Source organism: Mandrillus leucophaeus, unplaced genomic scaffold (genome assembly GCF_000951045.1).
Source record: "Mandrillus leucophaeus isolate KB7577 unplaced genomic scaffold, Mleu.le_1.0 Scaffold572, whole genome shotgun sequence".
Lineage (NCBI taxonomy): Eukaryota > Metazoa > Chordata > Mammalia > Primates > Cercopithecidae > Mandrillus > Mandrillus leucophaeus.
This window is the reverse complement of record NW_012106164.1, coordinates 1,065,693-1,082,099: the sequence shown is the minus strand read 5'-3', so window position 1 is coordinate 1,082,099 and position 16,407 is coordinate 1,065,693. Positions and strand designations below refer to the sequence as shown.

At 53.6% G+C, this 16,407-nt stretch overlaps 2 protein-coding genes across 3 annotated transcripts in view; both read right to left on the bottom strand.

Annotated features, from left to right (window-relative positions):
- The window catches only part of AKNA (AT-hook transcription factor), a 61,457-nt gene extending 56,904 nt beyond the window's left edge, over window positions 1–4,553 (bottom strand). The window contains exon 1 of the mRNA XM_011998496.1: window positions 4,527–4,553. The gene's annotated coding sequence lies outside the window, so the exon portion shown is untranslated. The remainder of the gene's footprint in view (window positions 1–4,526) is intronic.
- Window positions 4,554–8,130: 3,577 nt separating this feature from the next.
- Window positions 8,131–16,407, bottom strand: part of DFNB31 (deafness, autosomal recessive 31) — a 102,951-nt gene continuing 94,674 nt past the window's right edge. For both annotated transcript variants that reach the window (XM_011998492.1, XM_011998490.1), the window contains exons 8-12: window positions 14,298–14,369; window positions 12,712–13,249; window positions 10,258–10,439; window positions 9,257–9,379; window positions 8,131–8,987 (exon numbers count right to left, since the gene is read on the bottom strand). In XM_011998492.1, the coding sequence (XP_011853882.1) occupies window positions 8,805–8,987; window positions 9,257–9,379; window positions 10,258–10,439; window positions 12,712–13,249; window positions 14,298–14,369 (1,098 nt within the window). In that variant the 3' untranslated portion in view covers window positions 8,131–8,804. The remainder of the gene's footprint in view (window positions 8,988–9,256; window positions 9,380–10,257; window positions 10,440–12,711; window positions 13,250–14,297; window positions 14,370–16,407) is intronic.

The following is a 16,407-nucleotide window of genomic DNA, read 5'->3' as shown; positions in this document are numbered from 1 at the left end:
AGCCAAGATCGTGCCACCACACTCCAGCCTGGGAGATAAGAGTGAAACTCTGTCTCAATAAAAAAGAAAAAACAAGTTTACAAAAATTATTACTAGGTAGTAGAATTATAGGCAAGTTTTTTTGATAGGCAAGTTTACCATTTTTCCTTTTGGGTATTTTCTAAAAATAACAGTTGCTTTAAAAATAAGAATGAAATGAACATGTACTATTCTTAAAAACAAAACAAATGAATACCACCTCACATCTGTGTGGTGCTTCCTTCTGACCTTGAGCTCCTCCGTCCTCAGTTTCCCCTTCTGTGAAAGGTGAAATGTATGGTTGGGTTCTTTGAGGCCCTTTACAGCTCTGACATCCTATAACATTCTGTAACCCCCACACCTTCTCCTCCTCTGTTTAAACTCTAATACAGTATGTTGTTTTCTGCAATACAGTCATTATGCAACATGTGGGAATACGTGAAAATCACTAAAAGGAAAAGATGCAATCAGCGCCCAGCCTCAGCCACTTTTTGCATTTGGAGGCATGGCATGTGTTGCTGGATTGGATCCTCATAAATAGGCATTTAACATATGAAGAAAGGCTCAGAGAGGTTACACAACTTGCCCAAAGTCACACAGCACATTAAGGCACAGTTGGGTCTGTAACCACAAATAAAGCATTATCCTCCAGACGAATCCTTCGTGGGGGACTGAGTGTGCCTCCTAGACCCCGAGACCTCCCCTCCTCAGTCCTGGTCCTTGGCTGTGGTCCCAAGACCCAGAGGAGACTGACAGCTGGACATCCCACTCTGGCCTTGATCCCAGGCTCCTTCCCCAGAATAAGCTGAGCTGGCTGGGGTGGTTGGGGGGACTTGGGGGGAGAATGCTGGCAAGGACCTAGGGGTTGGTATGGGAGTGGCACTGGGCGCAGAAGGTCTCACTTGGCAATGGAGCTGGAGTTCGCCTGACATTTGGCGAGGAAGCCCAGAGCCAAGACGGAACTGCAAGCTGGGGTGCAGGAGGGAGGAGAGAGTGAGAATGTGAGACTTCGGGGGCAGGAAGCCTGGGTCAACTCTGGTAGATGAGCCTTTGCTGTTTTGTTTCAGAACTTCTTTAATATCCTCAGCTACAGACAAGAGGCTTCTCCTTCCCTCAGGCATGTATGTGTAAAGTAACAAAATAACATGTTTGTGCACAGGACATGCTCAGAAAATGAGGGGCTTCTGTTAGCCTCCTCCTGGCTCCCATGGCCAACTGCAGCGCCTCTTCCCTACACCCACCCTGACTTACCCCCTAATCCCTTGGCACAACGATAAGTCTTCTTAGGGCACCATCCTGTCAGGTTTTTCCCCTACTTAATGACCATCCATGGCTCCTGTCACTTTCAGGTTAAAGGCCAGACATTTTGGCCTGGAATTCAGGCTCAAACCCACCTGCAAGTCAAGGCTGCAGCACTGCATAACTCACACCGTATACTACAAAAGCCATCCCATAAAGGTTTTCTTCCCAAATCCCATACTTCAGGAGAGCTGCAGTGGGGGGCAGGCCTTCTGGCCTGGCTCCACTGGGCTCTGCCAAAAAGCCCCCAAATCCAAGCTGCCAAGCAGAAGCAAAGCTGGCCTTCCATACCCCAACATCCTTCACCTGCAGCTCTCTTAAAAAAAAACAGTAAGAAAAAGCCCTGATTTGTGTGGTTACTAATTTTGATGGTGTTAAATCCCCTTACTGAAATTGGCCATGCCAATTTCAAGCCGTTGATATCACTGAATGAAGCACTGGGAAGAGACAGACACAATCCGCTCTCCCGAGCTGACACCAGCACACCCTGCACACCCCAAAGTAAGGATGCGCTAACACCAGTGAGAAGCTGTGTGACTCTTGTCAAGTGGCTTAACCTCTCTGAACCTCAGGCTTTCTATCTGTACAAGAGGGACAACAATAACACCCACTTCAACAACATCATGTAACTGATATAATCTAGATGACCAACAACAATGTTTTGAGCACCTACGCTATGTAGCGCTCTGTACTAGGTAGGCATTAGGGAATAACAATGGTGACAAAACAGATAAGAGCTCCTGCCCTCCCAAACCTCACTTGTTGCAGTAAAACCCCTGGCACAGTGGCTAGAATGTAGCACTCAATAAATATTAGCTATAATATTAGCTAATAATACCAATGGTATTATTGTTATCATTATTCCTTCCTTTCTTTGAGCCTCAGTTTCCTCATTTACTTAGAATGTGGACTGAGCAAAAGCTTTCTATGACGCCACCTCACTCGAGCCTTAAAATGGTGGTAAAGTAGCCGGGCGCAGTGGCTCACGGCTGTAATCCCAGCACTTTGGGAGGCTGAGGTGGGCAGATCACGAGGTCAGGAGATCCAGACCATCTTGGCCAACATGGTGAAACCCCGTCTCTACTAAAAATACAAAAATTAGCCGGGTGTAGTGGCACATGCCTGTAATCGCAGCTACTCGGCAGGCTGACGCAGGAGAATCGCTTGAACCCGGGAGGCAGAGGTTCCCGGGAGCCGAGATCGCGCCACTGCACTCCAGCTTGGAGACAGAGCTAGACTCCGTCTAAAAAAAAAAAAAAGGTGGTAAAGTGGGCATTACCAACCTCATTTTATGGAAGGGAAAACTGAGGCACTCAGAACTGAAGCCAGGCTGGGGATCTAAACCCAGGTCTTCTTACTTCTGGTCTCCAGATCATTCCCACCTTCCAGGACTGAGGAAACATAAAAAGGATCAGGAATGCGACTGGGGATGTGAATGCTTTAAAAATACTCTTCCTTCTCCACGCCCCCACGGGGGGAAACTGAAGTGTCCATGTCGTGCACCAATTTCCAAAACACCCTCTCAGCCTGACGGCCATCAGCTGGGGCCATTCCCGGTCTCTCTGGAAACCCTGATCCCAGTGCCTCTGGCAGAGTCTGCAGGACGGTGGGAGCTGATGAAATCCCCTTGCAAGAAGCAGCCCCAATCACATGTTTTAAATGCAAACCGGCTGGACCTTAGGAGGCAAACGCCCCACATGGGCATCATCTCCCTCCTGCAGAACTGTGAGACGACTGCCCCAAGGAATAAACCCAGAGTACCAAAACACCATAGGTTCCACTCCCCTGTTAGTAAGTAAACCAGACTTAGGCCCCTTCTAATAGATGGGCAGTCATGGTTTTACTAACAAAACAGCCCCCAAATAAAACCCACCAATTCCAAGGAGGCACCTGGAAGTCTTTCGGGAAGTCCCTGTATCTGTCTAACTTTAGTCTTTCATGCTTCAGTTCCAGCCCATTTCTTCTTCTGTTCTAGAGGACAGGAACAATGTCTCTTTTCACTGCAGCCTGTCTCAGCTTCTCTCTGCTCCAACATAGCCCACGTTTGTGATCCCTTCCGACGATCTCAGAAGCAGGTTTTTAAACATAGGTAATGATGGACTCCAATCCGTCATTTCTTTTAACAAAAGCCCGGGAAAGGAGCTTTGGAAGTGTCGTCTAAGGTCACGCAGCAAGCAGACTCTGGCTCTGCCTGTGCCAGCCCCATCACACTGGGGAGAGCCCAGCTCTGCGCCTCCCTGCTGTGCACCCTTGGACCAGTGGCGCCCCGTCTCTGGACCTCATTCTCCTCCGCAGACGTACCAAGAGGGAACTGGACTTATTTTCGCAGCCCGTTCAGTTCCTACCATTGTCAAGGCTGCCTACCCGACCCTGGCCCTTGCTCTACCTTCCCCCACTGACAAAAAGAGGAAAAGAAACCTGCGTTAGGCGTCCGGAAAGGGCGCGCGGCTCCGAGGGCCGCCAGGCTGCGGCGATTGTTGCTGGGTGAACGAATCTCACACAAATCCCAGATAGAAAAGCCTCACCTCCCCAGTAACCACAGCAACCCGGGCCACGCCTCCAGCCCAAACACAGCCCGAGGCCCCGCCAAGGCCCAGCCCCAAGCTCCCCCGGGACCCCTCCCCTCCCTGCCACCAGCCCCAGCTGGAAAGAGAAAAAGCCAACGCCCCCATTGTGCGGAGGTGGAGACTGAGGCCGGAGGGTGGAGGCTGCGGAACCCCGCGACCGGCAGGGTTTGGACTGGGGCCCGCATCGCCCGTCCAGGGCTACCTCCCATTCCCGGAGCGGTGATGCGTCTCCTTCCCTATGCGCGTGGGGTTTCCACGTGGAAAAGACCGAAAGCAGCACCGTCCCAGTGGAACGGAGCCCACCGGCGCTGTCCACTCTCCCTCCCCATTCTCCTGACGGAAAAACTGAGTCCCAGCGAGGGGCAGGGACCACCCCGGACGACCCGCGAGTCCCTCCCCGCGTCTCACCTGCTGGCGGCCGCCGCGCGCGGGTGGTTTCCTGGAGTTGAGCGGCAAACAAAGGCCTCCAATCCGGGCGCGGGGCGGGGCGGCGGCTCCTTTGCATAATCCCGGAGGCCCGCCCGGGACGGAGCCCACCGGCGCTGTCCACTCTCCCTCCCCATTCTCCTGACGGAAAAACTGAGTCCCAGCGAGGGGCAGGGACCACCCCGGACGACCCGCGAGTCCCTCCCCGCGTCTCACCTGCTGGCGGCCGCCGCGCGCGGGTGGTTTCCTGGAGTTGAGCGGCAAACAAAGGCCTCCAATCCGGGCGCGGGGCGGGGCGGCGGCTCCTTTGCATAATCCCGGAGGCCCGCCCGGGACGGCGGGGGGCGGCCCCGGGGGCGGGGCCTCGGGGAGCGCACCAATCACTGAAAGGAGGCCGCCGCGACCCGCCCCCAGGGACTCAGGCACGGGGAGCGCAAACCCTGCTGCAGGATGAAAATCTCAGACGTGGGAGGCTGCGTGTCCCTGCTGCAATCAGCCCCACCGCAGATCCGGAGATCGAGGCCCGGTCTGCGGAGGGTAAGGCATTTATGCAAGATCGCACAGAGTGGCACACACCTGTAATCCCCAGCACTTTGGGAGGCCGGGCAGATCACCTGAGGTGAGGAGTTAGAGACCAGCCTGGCCAACATGGTGAGCGCCTCCCCCACCCCCAGTCTCTACTAAAAATACAAAAATTAGCTGGGCGTGGTGGCGCACATCTGTAATCCCAGCTATTTGGGAGGCTGAGGCACGAGAATCCCTTGAACTTGGGAGGCGGAGGTTGCAGTGAGCCAAGATTGCATCACTGCACTCCAGCCTGGGCAACAGAGAAAGACTCCATCTAAAAAAAAAAAAAAGGAAAAACAGATTGCACAGAGCCACAGTGAGGAGGAAATCACAAACTTCCATGGCTGAAGTGGACTGCTTAGTAACGGTAACAATAAACTTTTCTCGATCACTAATTATGGGCCAGACCTGTTGGAAACTCTTCTGCTGTTCAGTTGTCTCCTATGAGGTACGCAGGTATTATCACCCCCCGGGTATATTCTCTTCCAACCTTCCATCAGGCAAGCATGCAAACCTAGCCCGAAGACGGACAAGAAGTTTTCCAAGGTCCCGCTGTGAGTGCAGCACAGACATCATCCCTTGTCCACCACACACACACCTTGAAGGATGCACGGTGTCCAACTCACCTGGGCTCATTGCCCCAGCTCTGCCACCTGCTGCCAGTGAGCCTCAGGCAAATGGGATTCATACCCACACCTTATGCAGTTGTTGAGAGTAAATAAATAATAATGGCAGGCCCGTAAGAAATAAATCAGTGGTACTAATTTAAACAGCACCTTGACTGACCCTATTAACACAAGAGGCTTAGTAAGTCCTGATGCAAGAAGAGACTTGTCCAAGGTCCCTCCTCCAGCTGCATCCAAAGTTGAATGCTTTGGAGTTTTTCCTCCTGGTAGAAAGCACTTGCCAGTTCCCCAGGTTGCCTGCTACTCCCTAGACACATATTTGGTAGCAAGTTTAGCAGCAGCTTCTACTCACTAAGGCCCTGCTCTGTGCCAGGGGCAAACATTTTAGCTAATCCTTCTGGGCTCTGGCCCTGGAATGTCAGTGTTGCAAGGGCCCAAGGTGTTTTTCCACACAGGTCATGGAAGTGAAGTGTGTTCCTGGGTTTGAGCAGCATGGCGGTCATGACTCTTGAACAGAAGGGGAAACTGAGGCTTGGTGTATTGTGTGACCTGCCCAGCATTCTCCAGCAAGGGAGAAGCAGACCCTGAGACTCCAGTCATTCCCTCCACCCCCCACTTTGGCATCATGAGTAAAGATGTCAGGGTCACAGGTACATGTGGCCAGGGTGGACCTCTGACAACGCTCTCCCCACTCTTCCAGTACTTGAAGCTGCCTTAACCCACGACACTGGGTCCTTCAAAAGACACCAGGACAGGTGCAGGAAAGAGCAGACCCAGGCTTCAGGCAGCTGTGGGTCCAAACTTGTCCTTCTTACCTGTGTGACTTTGGACAACCATCCACTTGCAAAGGAAAGTTTTCAGGTTAAGAGTTCTACTGGGAGGGAAACCCACACACCCAATGGGCTGCAGCCTCAGAGTCAGGCCCAGGAATTCCAGAAGCAACAAGTCCAGAAACCTCATTCTTGTCCTACTCCTTCCAAGTACAGACATGGGGCTGTGAGTAGCAGCTGCTGGGGGTGGCAGTCCCATTGTGTTAGTTTCCTATGGCTACTGTGACAAATTAAAACGGCACAAATTCCTTCTCGTACAGAGGACAGAAGTCTGAAATGAGTCTCTCTGGGCTCAGGTCCTTCTGGAGGCTTCCTTCTGGAGGCTTTGAGGGGAGAATCCACTGCCTTGCCTTTCTCTGCTTCTAGTGGCTGCCTATATTCCTCAGGTCATAGTCCCTTCCTTCATCGTCAAAGTACATCTCACTGCAACAACCCGTGCTTCCGTCATCACACCTTGTCCTCTTCTGTTACATCTTTCTCTGCTTCCCATTTATAAGAGTCCAGTGATTACACTGGGCCCACCCCATGTCAAGATGTTAACTTAATCATGTCTGCAAAGTCCCTTTTGCCATATAAAGTAACATTCCAAAGTTCCAGGGATTTGAATCTGGGTATCTTTGGGGGCCATTATTTAGCCTACCAAACCCATTTTACAGATGGGGAACTTGAGGCTCAGAGAGGTAAAATTACTTGCCCATGACCACACAAGCTTTGGAGTTGAATGGCAGGAGATCTGAGGCCTAACAAAGCCCTCCTGCTGCTAGGTGGGGGGTCATTCTCTGCAGGGGGTCCACAGCACCCTGTGGGGGGATGGCAGGGGTGCCTTCTGAAACACCAGCTGCCTCAGGGGAATCCATGGCTCAGGTCTCAGGTCGTCTGCCCAGGCTGGAAAGAGAACAAGGACAGCTAAGAACAGGATCTGGGACAAGAGCATGGAACCAACTGTCCCTAACCCACCTCTGACAGAACTCTGGACATAGGCCTGGACAAAGCAAGATTTCTCAAACTCTTCCATCTTCCAGACAAATATTGAGGACAGAAGGAATGAGTGCTGGGGCTGGGACTGCGGCCGTACAGTAGACCATGTCTGCTACCTTTTCCTCCGAGCCCATCCTATACGGGTGTTTTGCTCTGACACCCGCTGCCCTTGGCTACTGGAACAGCTTGGCTCACATAGGTAGAGAGCAGGAAGTGATTGGGAATTTATGGCCTCTCCCTGTAGGCTTTGTCCAAAGTCTGACAGGCATGAAAGTCCGGCCCTCTGGCCTTGAGTGGAGACAACTCAAGGCCTAGTGTACGCCCTGGGATCCTCCTGGGATCAGGCTGAAGCTGCCCTCTGCAGACTTTGCTTGAAATCTCACCCTCCCTTGGCTTCCTCCCCTTCCCTGTCCTGCTTCCTGACGTCCTTGCTGGTCCCCCCTGAGGGCACTTCTTGATGATTGCTTGCGTAGAAATCCTTATCTCTCAGGCAGCTTCTGGAAATGAATGGGCAGCATCTGGGATTTAAAACATTCATGCACATTGTGCATTCTGCCTCATAATATACTTGTGGGTTTTAATCTAAAACTATTATCTGTAAATACTCAAGTTTTGCCCTCAAGCCTTCAAGTAAGAGGCTCCAAGATGTGAGTGTGACTCAAGCACCCCTGCACACCCCACCGTGTATCCCAAATGGAGCCATAGGGGCAGGCAGGGTGGTGGTCTGTGGTGCTCTGACTGACCCCACCTGTCCTGTCCACTCCTCTCCCGACATGGAAACCCCAGCCACACAGGTAGACCACACAGCACGCTGGCCTCTAACCTTGTTCAGATTTCTTTATTGAAAAATTAAAGTCATAAGCTCTGTATATAAATACAATGACACTGCTGGTCACCTGCAAGGCCTCTGGGATAGGCTGGGGGTGCAGAGGGAAGCTGGGGCCTTGGGGTCCCCAGGGGCATGGGGAGGGAAATAAATAATAAATACCACGGGGGATAAGGAGCCAGGAGGAATGGGGGTGTGAATGGGGAGGTGCTCGATGCTTATTTGTGGCACTAAAGGTCCTGCAAGATTCCCCCTGGTTGGGGGCCGTGTCCACGAACTCTCAAGTGACTTCACTTTGGACAAAGGCTCAGGCATCTGGGGATGGGCTGGGTCCTAACTGGAGGGGGGACAGTAGTGCCCCCAACCCAACCTGGAGAAACCAGCGCTCTGCCCTTCCTTTTCCTTTCTTCCTGTCTTGCAACCCACTTGTCTTGGGCGCCTACTGTGTACCCAGTACAGCACCAGTTCCTGACCTGACCTTCTATTTGCCTTGCCCTGCTCTCTTCCTCTCCCAGTTCTGGTCCAGTGGGCTGGGATGGAGGGGGGATGTCTTCCTGCTACCCTGGCCATGCAGCCCCAACCCCGCAAGGAGCTTGATGAAGCCAACGGTGGGAAGGGACTGGAACCAGGGGCTGGGTAGTGGTGGGAGGCCCTCAGGCCTTGGCCTCTAGAGCATCACATTGAACTCAGTGACCAGAAAGTCGATGTAGTCACGGTCCTTGGTCTTGAAGGCCTCGGCGATAATGCGGGCGGCCTCCCGGTGCTCCTTGCCCCGAAGCGTCAGCCCATTCACTTCCAGGATCACGTGGCCCACCTTGAGCTGCCCACAGTTGTGAGCTGAGCCGCCTCTCTGCAGAGAGGAGACACAGGGCATGGGGTGCCCAAGGGTTAGACAGGCCTGGCTTTGACCACCCACTGGGTCAGTCCCAACACTGCCAAGCAGGCAGCTACAATCTGGGTGGCCACTGCTCAGATTAGGAAAATTGAGGCCCAGAAGATCAAAGGTGACATAAGCCTAGGAGTGCTGTGTTACCCATGGGAGTCGCAAAACCCTAGAGATGCTGAGAAAGGGCCTTTCGTGGGTAGGGAGAGATGGCAAGTGGGGCCCTGGGGACATACCTGAATAGTGACAATCCTAGGCAGGGGCTGGCGGGTGTTGGCGCCACCCTCGATGGCAATGCCCAGGGTGGCCGCACTTTTCTTCACACGGACCAGAGTGGACGTGGGCTCCAGGAGTCCAGGCTGTGGGTGTGAGGAAAGACACCACTGAGGCCTTCGCAGTTGGCAGGCCTGGCCAGGGGGCTGGGCTGGGCCGGGCTATGACACCTTCCTGGGTCAGCAGAGCTCCGGCTCCAGCCCTGTGTTGGGAGCCTCAGGCGTGCCACACGCCAAGCCAAGCACTTGTGTTCTCGGCTCTTTAATCTTCACCAAAATCCCTGAGGCTCGGGAGGTTAAGGAGCTTGCCTAAGGCTGCCTGGTGGCGGCATCAGGACTTTAATCTGGGCCTGACTCTGAAGACTGTCTCAGCCACCTGGCCATGTCAAAACTGAGGGGAGATTAAAGATTCCCAAGACCGGCCGGGCATGGTGGCTCACGCCTGTAATCCCAGCACTTTGGGAGGCCGAGGCGGGCGGATCACGAGGTCAGGAAATCGAGACCATCCTGGCTAACACGGTGAAACCCCGTCTCTACTAAAAATACAAAAAATTAGCGGGGCATGGTGGCGGGCGCCTGTAGTCCCAGCTACTCAGGAGGCTGAGGCAGGAGAATGGCGTGAACCCGGGAGGCAGAGCTTGCAGTGAATTGAGATGGTGCCATTGTACTCCAGCCTGGGTGACAGAGCGAGACTCCATCTCAAAAGAAAAAAGAAAAAAAAGATTCCCAAGACCAACCTCAGCCTCAGCCCCTAGTGTCAGTGCAAAGACAGAGCTGAAACTGGGCCTCCAGATTCCTAATCCAGTGCTCCACCGGGACGTCCAAATCCCTTCAGTGATGGGGAGCTCACTACCTCCCCTTGTGGTCACTTGCCAAGCTGAGGCCAGGTCCCGGGACCTCCCATTCTGTACCTGGGGCCCATGTTCCTCTCGGCCCTCTGCATCCTCCTCCTCCTCCTGGCTCACCGGTTTGTTGGCCCCGTCTGTGGGCCTCTCGTTCCGAGGCAGCTCCCTGCTACTCCTGCTCTTGGTGGACGCCGACTGCCTGCCTCGGCCTGGGGCACTGGCCTCTGCCTCGCCAGCATCCACACCACTGTCCTCGCTTAGAGTCTGCCCGCTGTCTGAAAGCTGGGAGAGCGTAGAGGCTGCTGGAGAGGGGAAAAGGAAGACAGAAGCAGCTTATATAGCTGGGGTCAGGGAGGGCTGCCTGGAGGCAGTGATGGAGATGGAGGCTGGAAGGCTTTGGGAATTCCCCAGGTAAAGATGGGGGAAGGAAGGAAGAGATCATGGCGCTGGAGGGCAGGTCCACTCCCTGCCACCCTCTCCACCTACTCAGGACCTGTCCTTTCAACCAGACCTGGCCCGAAGGCTGTGACTTCCAGGACATCTGCCTGGATCTCCCAGTTCTCAGCCACTGGCGTAACGATTAAAACAGAGGTCAGGAGGCAAACCCAGCACACGGATGTGGGTGTTATCTTTGTTTTAAAACTCACATAATGCTATCAATTTTTAATGATGAACCAACACATTCAAATTAGAAGATTTCATGTAAGCAATTTCTAGCTTCCCAAGAATAAAAGAGAAATTCTGCCACACCTGGCCCGTACGCCTGCGCGACCCCTGCCTGAGCCGAGTGGCGGGCACATGCCTTCCAGCCGCCGGTCAGCTTCACTATGTGTGTAACATCCCGGCCCCTGAGTGTGAGACCCTACGTTAAGAACACACACTCTGGAGTCTGGCAGGTCAGTTTTGAATTCCCACTGACCAGCTGTGCACGCCTGGGCAAGTAACAGAGCCTCTCTAAGCCTCCTATGTTCTCCTTCTAATACAGAAATGATGGTGCCTAACCACTGGGGTGACTGTAAAAACTCATAGATCTGATGTATAGAATGGAGCAGTCAAGGGAATAGACTTGTGCTAGCCTGCCTGGCTCCAGGCTGTGGGTTCTTGATCTAGGGTTTCAAACTCAGGGCCCGGCTGTGATACACACAGTGAAGCAGCGTGCGTTGACTGCCCACCACTCGGCTCAGGCAGCGGCCGTGCAGGGGTTCAGGCCAGGGGTGGCGGAATTTCTCTTTTTTTCTTGGTAAGCTAGAAATTACTACTTTCTCTCTCTCTCTCTTTTTTTTTTTTTTTTTTTGTTGAGACAGCTTCTCACTCTGTCGCCCAGGCTGGAGTCCAGTGGTGCAATCTTGGCTTACTGCGACCTCCACCTCCCAGGTTCCAGCAATCCTCCCACCTCAGTCTTCTGAGTAGCTGGGACTATAGGTGCTCACTACCACACCTGGCTAATTATTGTATCGTTAGTAGAAATGGGGCTTTCACCAAGTTGCCCAGGCTCCTGAGGTCGAACTCCTGACCTCAAATGACCTGCCCGTCTCGGCCTCCCAAAGTGCTGGGATTACAGGCATGAGCCACTGCACCCAGCCAGAAATGACTAATTTCTATGTCTCAGTTTGTTCATTCATAAAATGGGGATAATAATAGTACCAACCTCATAGGGTTACGGGGAGGATTCAATGAGTTAATACTATAGGCAAGGCCCTTTGAACACTGGCACCTACAAAGTGCTTATTGTTAGTGCAGCTGTCAGCTCTTACTACCCCTGTGTGTCCAGCTCAGTGCCAGCTCTAGAGGCAGCAGTGATCCATCGGTGACAGCCCTGGGTCTTCTCACCTCGTCTGCCTGCTCTCCCTCAGCTGCCTGCCCTCACTAAGCTGTGAGCGCCAGGGCCCTGCATTTTGCATCTTGGTCTGTGCAGGCACTCAGGGAACGTCCTATGGGTCCCATGTACCACTGTAGCCACAAGATGGCAGCAAAATCCAACAAAATGCTCCAAACTCACAGGCGGGCCGGCCACAGCTTTCAGGGTAGGGAACAAGGCTCTGCCCTTCCCTCTACCCCCCAGCCCATGTCCTCTAGCAAACCAGGGCACAGCATCATCTGGTCTCCCCAAGATTCTTCCTGCACCCTGACCCTAGACCTGTCAGGGATCCAGAGACTGCCACTTCAGTTTCCATCTTTCACCCCAGCATCTACTCCCGGCCAGGCCGTGGGGGACAGGAAGAGAAGCCACCTCTGCCCTCCATGAGTTCAGTCTTCCTGGTGAACGCAGGGTGGCCAGGGTAGGGGGAGCTAGAGAAGGCGCCCCAACCCTCGCAGCAACCTGGCAGGATTGTCATTGTTATCTCCATTTTATGATGCGGAAAGCAAGGTGTAGACGGCAGCTTGTCCACAGTCACACAGCTAGTCAGTGGCAGAGCCGGGATTCAAACTGGGGTCTCCAACTCCCTTCACCACTCTGGCCCTGAGCCCCCTCAACAAGTAGCTGGTCCCACCCTTCACTGTGTCATCAGGTAGACTGACCCCGAGAGGACAGGGACCCCCAAGGACCACAGAGCTTGGCCTTGCTGTACTCACTGCGCGTCTGCGGCAGTGCCCTCACTTCATTGACGTCTGGCTCGCTGTCGGGGCGGTGGACCTCCACCATGACAAAGTGCTGGTTTGTGCCTGTCTGGTCCGGGTGGCCAGAGGGCGATGGCGGTGGAAGGCAGTCCCCAGCCACTGTGGCCTCTGCAGAGGGGCTTTTCAGGTGCGGGGGTGACTGGACCCGCGGGAAGGGGCCGATGGGGTGTTGGTTGACCAGGGCCAGATGGGCATCCAGCAGCCTCTTGGAGCTGGGGTTGGCAGGGGAAACGGAGGCATAGACGGGGGAGGAGGGCGAGTCCTGGGCAGAGGAGGTCCCTGGGGTGAGTGCGGTGCCCGCCGGCGGGCTACGGTTCTGTGGAGCCGAGAAGACAGTGCCAGAGCAGGAAGGCGTGGAGGAAGGCAGCTGGAAGTCCTCTCTCCCCAGCTTCCCCGGCTGGCCTAGTGGGCGGTCGTTGCCTTGGGCCAGAGATGGTGGGGGAGGCAGTGGCTTGAAGCTTGACAGCCCCTCGGAGGTGGATCTGACATCATCCTGCCAAAAGACCCAACAGGTAGAGAAGGAGTCAGAACCCATCACGCCTGGAAGAGGGGAGGCCGAGCAGCCGAGTGGTGCCAGGCCCGACTGGAATTCTGTCCCCACTCTAACTGCTCTTGGCCACGCTGCTCTGAATAATGCAACACCTGAGTGGAAAACTTCTCCCCTGCATCTCGGCAGCTGATGAGCGTTGGGATCCTGGCGGGTGTCTCTGGGGACGGCATCATTACCTTTGGGAACTGAAGTTCTTGGCATCAGCCAGAGCTTCTCACAGGGAACAAGACTTTATTAGAGACAGTATGAAGAGGATGGAATACAAAAAATGCATTTATTTGGCTTTTCTTTTTAGGAGGTGATCTTGAGTACCAGAGGCAAGAGGTGTGAAAGGACTGGAGAGAGAATGGACAGGAGGAGATGGATACACGGGCTGGGGTGCTGTGTGGCCCTGGGCAAGACACACCACCTCTCTGAGTGCACCTCTGAGAAATGGGGAAAAGCACACCTACCCAGCAGAGGTGGTGTGGTGATGTCAAAAGCCACGTGGATACTGTTAGCACAGTGCCTGTGCCACAGCAAGTGCACAGTGAGGGGCAGCTACGGATACTGTGACTACCATTCCCCTCTGCCTAGGTCAACACTGGACACCTGCACAGCTCCAACAGCCTTCCCGGCACCGTCCTAAAGGCTTTAATTAATTTACTCCATGCCACATACTTATGGGGTAGGTATGCTATGATCATCATCCACACTTTACCGATTGGGAAACTGAGGCACAGAGAGGCTAACAAACTTGGTCAAAGTCATACTGTGGCCAGTCAGCCTGACGGCCCCACCTGAAGTCACCAGAGGCAAGCGATCCTGGTGCCTGCTAGAGATGCCAGATAGGTGCGCTCGTGCACAGACCTGTAGCTGGGTGTGAGAGCTCATGGCAGAGGCCTCTGTCTCTTTTGCCACCCTTTCTCTGTGGCTGTCATGGAGAGGAGAGAGCCTCCAGGGCCTGAGCACACCAGGGAGAGCAGAACCAAAGGGCCAGCCAGGGCCTTACCACGGACACGTCTGGGAGGGCATTGACACTGCCCTGGACAGCCTCGCCGGTTTCCTCCAGGTCCAGAGTGTTCTAGAAATGGACAAGAAAGCAAAGTGAGCAAACAGAAGCTGAGAAGGGAAAACTGGTTTGTTCTCCAGCACACCAAAATCGAGGAAGTCTTAGGACACCTCCATGTGGTTCATGTGAGCCCTGACATACCTCACTTCATTGAAATTCACTTTACCCATTAAAATGAAGGTCAATTTCATTGCTGCTGGTCACTTTGAAGTTAAATTTTCTTTGGGACTTTCTGATCACTTTCAGGCATCCCCTGAACTGCCAGAGATGCTGGGCTGTCTCCAGCCTGGGCTGGGAATTCCTGGATTTGGCCATGAGTGCTGTGCTCCACACAGTCATGCCTCCAAAACCCAAGGCCTCTCTCCACCACTTGCTGATGAATCCCAGGAAGGTGTGAAAATGGCAAGAGAGAAGTGGGTGGGGAGAGTCTCTCCCTTTTCTAAATTCTAATGGTTTTCATCCCAAGGTGGTGGTTTAAGGTTTAAACGGACCTTATTTTGCAAAAAACATCTTTTTCTTTCCTCCCTTCCCAATTCACAAGAAGAAACCCAATGGCCCCTTAAGTGACACTGGGCTGCCAAAAGGCCATTTGTGGGCCATCTATGGGGGGCCCATCGGAGCTCCTCTCTGAGCTGGGCTCTCTTGAGGGCTAAGGGAGCCAGTTCTCTCTGTCCCAGAGCCCAGAATGGAGAAGAGCTTCCGCCACTGTGATGATTAGCTTTGCATGTCAACTTGACTGGGCTAAGGGATGCCGAGATAGCTGGTAAAACATTATTTCTGGGTGTGTCTGTGAAGGTGTTTCCAGGAGAGATCAGCATCTGAATGGGTGGACTGGGCAAAACTCACCCTCCCCAATGTGGGTGGGCCTCATCCAATCCACTACGGGCCTGAACAGAACAGAAAGGCAGAGGAAGGGCAAATTTGCGTGCTCTTCTAGAGCTGAGACATCCATCTCCTCCTCCCTCAGACACCAGAGCTCACAGTTACTGGGTCTTTGGACTTGGATTAAAACAAAACCACCAGCTTTCCCCAGCCTCCAACTTGCAGATGGCAGATCCTGGGACTTCTCAACCTCCATCACTGTGTGGGCCAATCCCACACAATAGAGTGTATCTGATTGCCTCTCTTTCTCTGGAGAACGCTGATGGCTACATCAACACTTGGCTGAGGTCTCAACTGCAGTGTTCATCAGTACTGAGCAGTCTCTGAAGCTCCAGGCTGATAAGGGGCTGGGGACACAGAGGAGGTGAGACACCACCCCTGCCATTGGTAGCTCAGAGACAATGGAGGTAAGTCGACAAGCAAACAAACAACAGGGCAACTGCAGAGAGAGCATTCAGTGGGCAAACACAGGCATATAACGCAATCAGGGAAGGGGTTATCAAGGAAGGCTTCCTGGAGGACGGGGCACAACTCAAATCTAGGTCTTATGAGTAAGCAGAGCAAAGAAGGGAATGATAGGTGTTTCAGACAGAGGAAAGGGTGTAAAGCAGGAATGGAGACAAGAGGTGTGAGAATCCCCGAGCAGCTCCACAGAAGTCAAGCATGGAGCTCTTGGACTTAAGCCTGAGGGCAGTGGGTTGCCATGGAGATGTGGTCAAGTTTGCCCTCTACAAAGATCCCCTTTGCTCCCCAGCCAGGCTGGAACACCACGGACATGTCAGCCTTCACACTGGCTGTTGTCTCTGCCTGCAACTCTTCTGCTTGGCTATCCATCCACGAGCCATGCTGTTGCTCACCTCCTTCAAGACCTAATGCACTTGTTACCTCCTCGATGAGGTGTACCCTTACCACCCCGACTAAAATCATAACCTTCCCCTCACCCCACCCCACCTTTCTTTATTTTTCTCCTTCTCATTGAGCACCATCTCCACCCAGCAGCCAGGGAGTCATCCCGGAAACATACGTCAGGTCTCTGCAGCTCAGGACCCCCAAGGCCTCTTCATCTCAGTTGAAGGGAGTTCCAAACCCCACACTCACTGTGTCTACATGACTGGGCCCTTTCCTGTTACTCCTTCGACATCGAGGACTCAATCCTGCCCCAGGGCCT